General features: G+C 44.1%; 1 protein-coding gene across 2 annotated transcripts; it reads right to left on the bottom strand.

Moving 5' to 3' along the window:
* Positions 1–157: 157 nt before the first annotated feature.
* Positions 158–8,185, bottom strand: LOC129340676 (dual specificity protein phosphatase 14-like). 2 transcript variants are annotated; one of them, XM_054995606.1, is made up of 2 exons: positions 7,797–8,185; positions 158–3,559 (listed from the first exon to the last, which is right to left on the bottom strand). In XM_054995606.1, exons 1-2 carry the CDS (start codon positions 7,807–7,809, stop codon positions 2,913–2,915), a joined length of 660 nt encoding a protein of 219 aa, XP_054851581.1. In that variant the 5' UTR covers positions 7,810–8,185; the 3' UTR covers positions 158–2,912. The 2 variants fall into 2 exon arrangements, with proteins under 2 accessions (XP_054851581.1, XP_054851582.1); XM_054995607.1 differs by lacking the exon at positions 7,797–8,185 and adding an exon at positions 6,834–7,320.
* Between the last annotated feature and the right edge of the window lie 3,518 nt (positions 8,186–11,703).

The following is an 11,703-nucleotide window of genomic DNA, read 5'->3' as shown; positions in this document are numbered from 1 at the left end:
TCCAGGATTGGCAGGAGCCCACCAAAGCTTTTGAATTATTTATTTTTCCGCATAGCTGCCCAAGAACCCTTTTAGCCAAGGATTCCATTTCTCTGCCTCTCATCTCTTTTTTTTTGTCTTATCTGAAAAGCATTATTTCACAAAACCAGGCATTAAAACCATTTTAATTTTTTTATTTATTAAGATCTTTTGTCATTGAACTGAAACCTTAAGAAACCCTACCTTTAATTAATATAGAGATTTACCCCCTTTAATACTCTAGTATGTACAAATTATACAGAACAGCAGAGGCTTATATCTCTCTCTCTCACTTGAAAAGCAGACACACTGCATTCCGACCCCTTTCAACCAGCTGCCCTCTAATGAGAGCTGAAATTCTTCCCATGGGCCCAAACCCATATCTGGGAGGAAAATGTTCTGTATGGCTACATGACCCTTAAATTAACCAGTGCTACATGCTGGCCTAAAGATTTGTGTCTATGTCATGTGTTAACCACCTGTTTCGATGCCAACAATTTTGTGAGAGTTAGGAGCCTTCTAACTTAGGGGTTCTGTGCTTAAAATGGAAGGATGAATTTGCTTCTGTTTGAGGAGAAAGCCCACCAGTTTTCAGCCCTTAAACCTTCCTCTGCTAACAGCACCACCTGAAGAGCTGAAAAACAGGTTTGAAGCAGATGGTGGGGTTGTGAGGTGGAGTAGATTCTGGAAAGTGTGTATGGGGGGGGGGGGGCTGATAAATCCCTGTATAGCAATCCTCAGATATCTTTAATTAGCTTTATTTTCCAACTCGCCACTAATTTTGTTTCAGCATGGTATAGTCAGACAGGGACATATGCTGGAGGGCTTTATTCAAAACTTTTATTAATTTTAGTTACGTTCCTTCCTTGGGTCAGCTTTCACCTGGTGCTCGTTATTTTGACCCAGGAAGCCTCTATAATAGCCTATAACAGAGTAATATGGATTTCTGTAAATATTTTGGAGTGTTTTTGTTAAATAACACTCATATAATATTTTTTCTGAAGTATAATGCAAAATATAATATTTGATGCAGGGAAGTGCAAGTATTGTCTTCGTTTTGAAAATTATGACATCCAATTTGCCAAATATTGTCTGCAAGCTGCCATTTTGCAGGCTGGTGTAATTAAGACATTTCAATGTAATCATAAAGAACAGTGTGAGTGAGATGGGGAGTTATTCACCCTCAAAATATAAGATCAACACATTCGCAGACAGCTTAGTTTTATATTTGCAAACATTTGGCCTAGAAATAACTTGGGGGGGGGGGGGGCGTGCAGATACCACATTGGTATAGCAGCTTATTTCACTAGCCAGAACTCTAGCAAGGCTTGACTGGTATGTTTGGTAAGAAAACCGAAAGGGGCTGAAATCATTTTTAAAATGGGAGGAGAAAACATGCTGAGTTCTTCAAAGACAATTTCATTTGAAACTGCTGCTGTTTATATTGTCATAGGAATCTGACATGCAATTACTTCACTATACAACTTCCTTCACAATAAAAAAACGCAGTCAGTTCATATGAAACTCCCTTAATTGGGGATTTAAATTGTGAGTCTGAGCCTTTCAACAACCCCTTTGAATCACTTCAGAGTCTGTACCTGGCCAAAAAAACTTAGGCAGGAAAACAGCCTGTGGCTTCAAAAAGATGTTCCACTTGAGGCATTTGTCTGTTTCAACTTCTTGTAGCAGCCTGGTAAGCACCATTTTGAAATAGTGTATTTTAGTGGAAAATGTCCACATCTGTAGTATCCTCCCCTTCCTTCAAGTGGAAGAGCTAAAGTTTTGCTTGCCCCTCATACAGCTTGTTTAACATACAGACTGCTTCAGGCATCAGATTCACTGCCAAGAATGTTGCTTCTCTACTAGTCTTTTGGATGGATTTTTATTCTTTCTGTCTCCAGTGGTAGATGCTTCTCTTTGGAAACATACCTCTTTGTGAGATGTTTAGAAAACTCCTCTTCCCACCCCACATGCCAACAGTGCCCTTTGTAACTTGTTGGTCTTGAGCAGCAGAGATGAGATGGATGGGTTTTTAATATTAAACTAATTCCTAGTGCCAGAAGTTGGGAGTTTATAAACCTCTGGCCTTTTCCAGTTAAACCATATCCTCTTTGCTCTATTTGTCCTTCTCAGTTTTAAATGTCTCCATACTGAAGTAATGTTAAATTTTTTCCTCCCTTTCCCTCAGTCTTTTGGATTCTCCTCCCTGGTTTATAATGCTCTACTGAAACTTATTTGTGTCACTGAAGGGCCTGATTGCAGCCTGCTCATTGAAAACCAGTGTTTATATTAAAGTTTTTCCTCCTCTTTCAATCCTCTCTCATCCACTGGAAGTTCTGTAATCTTTAGGTTCTTGACTTCTGGCCCAGTATTGGTGGAGCACTCCTTGAACACTATACATTTTGAGTAATGTTAAGCGCCCTGGTGTTTAAAATTTCACTCCCTGAGGGAGAGAAATGTATTTTGTTCATTAAAAATTAAAAAATCCATTGCTGGAAAGTAGTTATGACACTATCACAAAAAGATTAATTTTCTAACTCCTAACTGGGGAGAGGTAATTTATTAAGACTATGGTGGCCTTGCTTTAGATAAAACTCATTACTCTTTATACTTTTTGTTCTTAACTATCTTCTCAGAATAAGTAAGATTAAGTTCTTGGTGATGTCTGCCATGGTGGAACCAAACATCAAAGTCTACCACACTGAAAGTTCCAAGCAACTCAACTTTCTCATAATCTAATATTGCAAGGTCTTACAAAAAGACTACCATAACAGAATTTCTTATCAAGGTCCACCATGTTGGAAGGTTGTACCAAGGTTCTACCATGGTGGAATATTTTGATCCTAAATCCAGCCAACCCACCACCCAACCATCTTCCCAAAGTTATTCAATATCTATCTTAAGTTCCACAAGGGGACCAGCCCACGGGTCTCCTTTTCATAGATGTCTGGGACCAACCCGATGGGTGAAGGCACCATCTTGACAGTGTTCTTGCCAAACAGCTTGCGTTCATATTCAATGAGTTGCCTCCAGAAGCCGACGTTGGGTCTCACAACAGGTCTTCTGCTCTTCACCCACTCATGAGCATCCAAGAGGCTCAACCGGTGGTATTTCATTAAATATGCAATACAGAGGGAGGCAGACCTGCTTACACCTGCCACACAATGGACAAGGGTTCTTCCGTTCTTCTTCCCTGTTTGGTGTATCCTATCAGCCACGGAATCAAAGTACAAGGACAGGGGAGCATGAGGGAGATCAGGAACAGGCACCTTGACGTAGTCAATATCTGGCCAGTTGGCATTGGGGATTTCCATTGTCGCATTCACAACACAAGTCACTGCCCTCGAGTAGACCATATGTCTATTGGATGCTGCATTGCCAGAGCAAAGGTAGAGACATGGGGAGATTTGGGCGATACCTCCTAAGACAGACAAGGTGTTCCCAGCAGCAGGAGACGGTTTGGTTACTGAAGGGGGTGGAGAACGGCGGAAGAAGCCGTGGTTCCGGAAATTCATGGTGGATGGTTCAGCGTACATAACAGCTGTGGAGAAAAAAGGCAATTCTTAAAAACTGGTGCACTTTTAAAAGTTAAATGGTCACATCCCATTCCCTAAATCTCTTACTAAAACAGCTAATACTCGGTTACTGCTAACACCCTCCAGAGATCAAAAGCCACCCCCCCCCACACACACACACACACAATTCTGACCCTTTTCAGACATCCCCCCATCAAACACTAACTCAAAGTCAAAATATCTTAATAGGGTGGATGAGGCTGTGCGCAGGATTGTGTAAGAGAACGGGATTTGGGTAGATAGGAAGTGAACTAGGGATGGAAATTAGAAAAGGTTATTGAAGCAAACAGGAGAGATCTGATAATGATTGAGGGGAATAGTAATTTGAGGAAGCAGAGGAGAACAGACAGATGAGAAGACACAGCAATGTTTAAGTGACAAGTAAATGAAGAAGAAAAAGATGAATGCAAGAGAATACGCATCAGCAAGTTCTATGTGCAAAAGCCAACATCTCCCATTATCCTACCTCAGTCATTTCCTTGAAGGCCCCTAGCCACTGCTCTCAGCTGCCTGCAGACTCCTGCTTCCCAGGGAAGGGGGAGGGAAGGAACTAGAAACTGTGATGCTGCAGGAATGATGCGCAGAAATGGGATGATGGAGAAGATAGGAAAATGGAGGAATGGGGGAGGGAGTGGACAACCTCTTAAAGGGACAGTGGGCTCTTTACTGCTCCCTGCGCTCTGTACTCCACCCCTCTGCCCTCACAACGAGCTCAAAATGGGTAGGGGAGGTTTTGATACTAATTTGTAATTCATGCTTTTTGGTTATTGGTGCACAAGGAGGGAGTTGGCTTTGCATCAGAGGTTCCCTTCCCCTGTATGTGTACAGCCCCTCCCCCAAATTTCTATATTCATTATGCCCTACAGTTTGTGCTCTTCTCCTCCCCAAATCATGTCCTCCTGTTCAACTATCACACTTCTATAATGAACTCCAGAACACAGAGATGCCACTGAGGCTCAAAGAGTACACCCCAGCCGCAGTAAATACAGTGTATTGTCCAAACTGGGATGTACCGGTTTGTCCTGGAATTTGCGGTGTGCTACCAACATGTATCTGAAAACACGGGGTCTAACTAGGATAGCTGGAGAGACAGTTACACTAGGCTTAATTAACAGATTCTGTAGGCATTATACTGCAATACAGTTAAGCTCAGTGGGGTATACTACAGCCCAGAGAGCCATGCTCAGCCTTGCTAGTTCTCTGGTGGCATTCAAGAGCATGTTTTTATTTCCTTAAAAGGGCCTCTTTACAAAAATCCCACTCAGGTATATCACACTGCAGTTATAACCCACCATCCCAATTTACCTTGAACCAACAGACACTCCAAGTTTCTCCTTCTAACCAGTTTCCATACTCAATTGCCAGCTCATACCACCTTTCCTGTGGCTGTGTCAAGGGTAGGGGCACACATCTGAGATCACTTGACACAGATCAGTTACTTTTTAACGCCTTTAACCACATGTCCAGTAACTGTACACACATGAAGCTGCCTTATAGTGAATTAGACCTTTGATCCATCAAAATAATTCATTTACTCTAACTGGAAGAGATTGTTCAGGGTTTCGAGTGGAGATCTGGGGACTGATCCTGCAGATTGAACCTGGCATTTTCTGCATGCTAAGCAGATGTTCTACCACTGAGCCACAGCCCCTCCTCAAGGGTATGGATCCAGAGGAGTTAGCCGTGTTAGTCTAAAGTTGCAAGATAGTAAAGAGTCCAGTAGCACCTTTAAGACTAACTAACTTTAATGTAGCATAAGCTTTCGAGAACCACAGCTCTTTTCGACAGATGCATCTGACGAAGAGAGCTGTGCTACAATAAAGTTGGTTGGTCGTAAAGGTGCTACTGACTACTATCCTCAAGGGTGGTACTTCAAGTACATGTAAGTACCAATAAATGAAGAATAAAGAGTTGACTCAATCAAGGCAAAATAAAAGAGGGTTATCTTGAGTGCAAGCCTTGTCACTGCTTCCCAAAAGCCTTTCCCCTCATTCAGCCTGCCAATCTTCTATGCCCCACCCTCTGGTATGGCCCCCTCCTGTTGATGTATTATCTTCTCACTCCAGGAATTGGTTAGGTCTTGCCTGGTTGCCTCTCTAGGAATCCTGAACCCCTCTGCCTCTATCTACTCTGTCCCTTCATCCTGTGATCTGTTCTCCTCAACATCTCTCTCTCTCACCTTCTTTAGTCTTATATTTGCTTCTGGCATGTGCTGAATTCCTATCCCTTACAAGCCTCACTTGTATGTCACTTAAAAAATCTGCTACTGCCTCCCTCAACCTCTGCATCTCAAAGAAGTGCTTTATTTCCATGCACCCTATTTATTTCGTTTAACCAGCCTGCCCACCCAAACGGGCAGGCTGGTTAAAAGAATATAAATCTTTTTCTATATTCTAAATCGATTTCTATATTCTGCTATCTTCCTGACAGATTTAGTCAAATTCATACCATTCCCTCCAAATGTTAATGACAACACTCCAGACTTGCGGTGGGAAACACAGCCTCACCTCATTTCCAAACAGAGGCCCATTTCTCCCTTTAACTCCAGTTTTCTGAGCAACTGTTCCTTTTCTATAGAACTCCAAATTTGTCTAGAAACAAATCTGTGTTCGCCCCACCACTCAGGAATGGACAAACCGCTTCTTCATGCCTCATGTTATTTCTAAGCCCTCTGTCTGTAAACCACCCCATTTTAAAAAAGTCAAATTCAAATCATTCTTGCCACAAATGTGCTCATTACTGTTCTCGACATTTGACAGTTTTCCTGTACAATCGTGGTAGCAAAAGAAAGCCAGATAGATGAATTTATCCTTAGTCATATTTTTGTTCGTGGCGTTAGAACTCTGATCCACCTTTAGTAACTATAACGGGCGTGGCACTCAAAGGGGTTTAATTATTTTGAAATAAAAGGTGTGGTCTTACACCGTCCTCTGCTCCCATACAGTCACTGGTCCCATTATCACCTTCTAAGCTGCCCAAATGGTTTCACACCCTTAAACAGCACTTCCCCTCAAGACACAATTCCCACGAGCAATTAAGACCTCCGATATTCTTGGGCTATGAAATCGAAACCCACTGCCAGCTTCCCACTGCCAAAAACATCAATTTCCCTCCCTTTTCTCCAAGGCCGGAAATCTGCCCCACCTCAAGAATTATGCAGAGATGTAAATACAGCAACTGTAAAAAACAAGTTATCCCATGGGTAGCAAACAATCCAACATTTAAAAACAAATAAATTACCAGTCAGTTTCTTGCAGTCTTTCAAAGAAGGGTGTGAAAACTGTTCTCTCAAGTTCCTGTTCCTGCTTATTAAAAGCAAAATATCCCCAGAGGCCTTTAAGGAAGAGGCTTAGGCCCGGGGAGAAGAGGAGAATCTGAATCCCTCTGTGTCCGCTTGGATGCTGCAAGCCCTACTTCGTCCCTTCCTTCTCTCCTTTCAAATAGATCTCTTTTTATTTATGCATATATAATAATAGATTTCTATATTCTGCTGCCTTGGCCCTGCTTCTTGCCTTCCTCCCCAGCGTTTCTCTCCGCCTTCCTTCCTCCTGGGTGGAGATCTGGAGTTTCCTTCTTCGGCTCCCCCCCAGCGTTGGCTATATACCACCCCTGGCAGCCCCCTCCCTGGCTGGACCACTCGAGCGTTGGAGGTAACAAAGGGTTGCCATGGCGACGGGATGCGGGGGCGGATGCTGTCGTCAGCGCCAGTGACACAAGCCAGCGCTCGTGAAAGAGGAGGCGGCGGGGGCAGGGCTGAAAAACCACGGGCTTCCCCCTCCCTCCTCCGCTTCCGGGGCAGATTCCCCTGAAGCAAGCAGGCAGGGTGACCCGACCCGCCCTGGTGGTGCTGCGGTTGCCAACTCCGCGTTGGGAAGTTCCTGGAGATTGGGGGGTGGATCCTGAGCAGGACGGGATTAGGGGAGAGCAGGGACCTCAGCAGGGAATCATGCCATACAATCCACCTTCCGAAGCAGCCACTTACTCCAGGGCAAGTGATCTCGGTGAGATCAGAGGTAATTCTGGGAGATATCCAGGTCCTATCGGACGGTTTGCAGCTCTTGCTGCAAAAACCAACCTTGCTGCAAAAATCTGCCTAATGAAACTGTCCCAAAAGGGCTTCAGAAAGTTAAGGGGAGGGAGAAGGAACCAAAGGTTTCCCCGTGTTTTTTACATAGGGCGTTTTTAAAAGTCATTTTCTCCTACCGTAATGATTCATTATGGTGCTGTTATTCACACTCGCGAGCAGTGATACCAACTGGGGGGCTCCTGGTCACCGTTTGGGGGCCGCTCGCGCCCCTGCGAGAGTCTCCTCCTCTCCTCCCCCCAGCGTGCGTCACAATCTCACCCCCACCGTCTTCGCCCCACTCTCACGCTGGAGCTGGGAAGGTGCGAGGAACAGTCGTGAGTCATAAGCAGGCTGCGAAGATTCCAGTCCCTGGAGGGTTAATTAGCACAAGTTTGGGGCTGCGAGTTCAGAAGTGCGGGAGGCCCAGGGCTGAAGGCAGGACTGGGCCAAGGCGGGAGGAGGGGATGGGAAGAGATTAGAGTCATCAATCTCGAGGGGTGGCCTGGAAAGCTCCTAGAATTAAAACTTTCTCCAGACTACAGTTCCACTAAAGAAAATGGCGGCTTTGGAGGGTGGATTTTATATCATACCCGGCTGAGGCCCCTCCCTACCCCCAAACCCCGCCCCCTCCAGGCTCCACCCACCCACCCCAAATCTCCAGGAATGTTCCAACCTGGAGGTGGCAACTCTCAGCACATTTTGAAATTGAATTCAGCTTACAAGAGGAACCTGCGGTATAGGCATGAGAGAGAGAACTCCCTTCTCTAAAACTCCTTCCCATCGATATTTTTTCCCCTCTGGAGAGAAAGCTTGGCCTATTTAAGCCACAAGAAGTGAACAGAACCTCCATGTTCAGAGGCAGTGTACCTCTGAATATCAGACTCTTTTAAGAGTGTTGCTTTAATTTGTTGCTTGTGCGGTTCCTGGAAGCATCTGGCTGAGATAGACTGTTGAAAAGCAGGTTGCTGGACCTTATATTTAGCAATCTGCTCAGTCTTCTCCACGCACACACTTTATGAAAGAAACGAAACATGGGATTTTTTTCATAACTATGTGAAGGGATGACTTCCTCCGCTCCAGCTGCATCTTAGTGATATTCAGATCTCAGGATTCGGACAGGAATCCCATGCAGTGAAAAGTTCTGTGATAATGGCCATCTGGTATTTGTACGTTATGCCATCAATAGTCGTAAATAAGCGAACATAAATAGCCCAGAAAGAATAAATTAAAGTGCGCTTGTGTTTAGGTTATTACAGTAAACATGACTCAGCATGGCAAACCCTTGAGCCCCTCCCGTTCTCCTCCTGGGAAAGCTTTACCATATTTTGCAGGCTTAAGCTTCTGCTAAAAAGGAATACAAAACGCTACTGTTAATTGCTCGGCAGAAGTGGGAGATATCCAAGCTTCCACATAATTTACAAGATGCTGCCATGGGAAAGGATTCAAAAGGTTGGCAGATGCGCTGGAGTAAACAGATTCCCGACAATAAGGCTATCATTATTACTAGTGTAATAGTATAAAAAAGTCTGTTTAAAGGAGATATATGTTGTATTTAAAGAGGCCACCCCTGTGCATGCCCACCCAGAAGTAAATCCCACTGGTGCACATAGGTTTGCACCCTTAGCAATGTAAATAGCCCAGGGAGGGAAGAGAGAGATTTGTTAAATACCTAGGACTTCAATGGAGCCTTCTGACATGCCAAACTGCTTGCTGAAAATTGTTCTTCTGTACTGTTGGCCTAACCTATTTTATGTACTCTTCTAAAGAATCCTGGGACTTGTCCTTTGGTAAGTGGGCTTAAAATTCAGTATAACAGTGGCAAGGTTTATACCAAGTCAGACCATTGGTCCAGCTAGCTTAATTTTGTCCACACTGATTGGTCAACCTATCTCCTTTCCCATCATCTATTAGTATTTTAATGGTAAGGGCTGAATTTTGAACTTGGGGCCTTATCTATACAAAGGTCTCCTGTATTCCAGTTAACCATTGATTAGGGTTTGAGCAAAACGGAACCTATGTGAATGAGGGCCCTGGTTTTCCAGATTCTTGCTTCCAAGCAAAACTTTCAGGAGGAACTTGATCAGTATTGAACAATCCTCAGGTGTGAGCCTGTATCTACTCCTTCAGATACTTAAACTCACCCTTTTTGTCATCCAATTTGAGGGGGGGAAATCCCTGGAAACTTGAACGCTTGCTTGCTGATCAGTGATGTCCTGGTGGGTCTTAAGGTAAAGGAATACTCATAAAATACCATTGGCATTTGAAGCTATCCCAAGGAACAGAAGTCACTCGACACCAGAATTCAACCTTGGAAGCTGTTGACTCACTCCAAGCACTTCTTTTTCAAATGCCTCAAACAAGTCTGGTATAAACAAAGGACCAAACTTGAGAGATCTTTTATTGGATCTCCTGTCAAAAAGCAACTGTTGAGCTTCAAGTGTATGTGATATCCTTGGATCAGAACCAGAGTGATGGAGGAGGGGCATTTTAAACCCTTTCCTTTGTACCATTTCCCCAATAGAAATGCCCACCCAGCTTTTTCATATCTGTAGTACGAGAGACAAGTATATATATATATTTACACCCAGAGGTCATTTTGTAGAAAAAGAGCTGGAGGAACTCATTAGCACAACTTATTAGCATAACTTATTAGCATATGCCACGGCCCTTGACATCACCAAGTGTGTCATTAGCATAACTGATTTGCATATGACACACCCCCTGACATCACCTATCCTGGCTGTTTTGGACCCAATCCTGGCCATTCAGGGCCGAAATTGGGCCCAAAATGGCAAAAAAGGGGCTAAAAAAGGCTGGAAAAGGACCCCAAATGGTCAGGATTGGGCTGCTGCTGAGTGGGAGAGTGATCCACCACCTGACAGAGGCCCGATCCGGGCCATTTTGGCCCCAATCCAGGCTGAAACAGGTCCAAAATGGCTGAGTCAGGTGGGCGGGGCCACCTGACATGTGACCTCTTTGGGGAACTGCTGGAACTGCGTTCCTGCATGTTCCCCCTCGAAATGAGCCCTGTATACACCTTTATTTCCCGCTTATAGTGGTTAATGGCAGCTTCAGGTTGTGATTAAATAGGGAGGAGGGTTAAATTTAAGATTACCAATTCTGAGTTGTGAAATTCCAGGTTTGGGAGGTGGAGTCTAGGAAAAGCAGGGTTTGGGGAGTAACCTCAACGGGTATAATGCCAGAGTGCACCCTTCAAAGAAGTCCTTTACTCTAGTGGGAATTCATCTCTGTAGTCTAGAGATCAGTTGTAATTCTGGGAGATTTCCTCGCCCCATCTGGAGTTTGGCAACTCTCCCTGCAGCCCCAATACAGATTAGATCATACACACACACCCCATATTTTAAACGTTGGTCAATCTAATCAGATTTCCCATGTAATGTGGCCTAAAAAATGGAATTCCTCTGGCTGTCTGCAGAAGGCACGTTTCTTCACCACTTAATTCACTACCATACATTCCCACGTGTCTAGGTGATAAGAGCAGATTTTCCAGATAAAAGGGTGTGATCTCAAGGCTAACATGAACTTCTGCATTTTCTTTTCACTGCCAGTTTCCAGCTGCACTATAGTGAATAGCTGCATTTGTCCTAGTTGCAAGATGGAATCTTGCAGTTTAGCTTATTTGCTTATAATTATTTCCCAATGATAAAATAGCAAGGTTGCCATCCCCTGCCCCTCCCCACCTCCTCTCCAGGTGACCTCTGTAATCAACGAATAAGCCCAAAGTCCTAAGAACAGTCACTTCAGCCTGCAAAGATGGACACATCGTAGGAACTAGATAGAGAACAGTTAATGGACATGCATACTTAGTTGAATTACCAACTTTTGTCAGCATCTTTTCCTGCGAGGACACACCTAGCCAAAAATTAAGATGCTCATTGATCCCTTTTCCATGTTTTCCATTGTCCTGCTAAGGTGAGATTTCAGAAGGCACTTGAGGATAGGCCACTTTCTTGATTAGTCCAAAGCCGTTTCACTGGTTTATGGTTGGCTGCTGCTGCTGCTGTCAGTCTTTGACTTGGTGTG

The sequence above is a fragment of the Eublepharis macularius genome, chromosome 12 (assembly GCF_028583425.1).
Source record: "Eublepharis macularius isolate TG4126 chromosome 12, MPM_Emac_v1.0, whole genome shotgun sequence".
NCBI lineage: Eukaryota > Metazoa > Chordata > Lepidosauria > Squamata > Eublepharidae > Eublepharis > Eublepharis macularius.
Note: the sequence above shows the minus strand (reverse complement) of the source record. Positions and strands in the feature narration are given on the sequence as shown.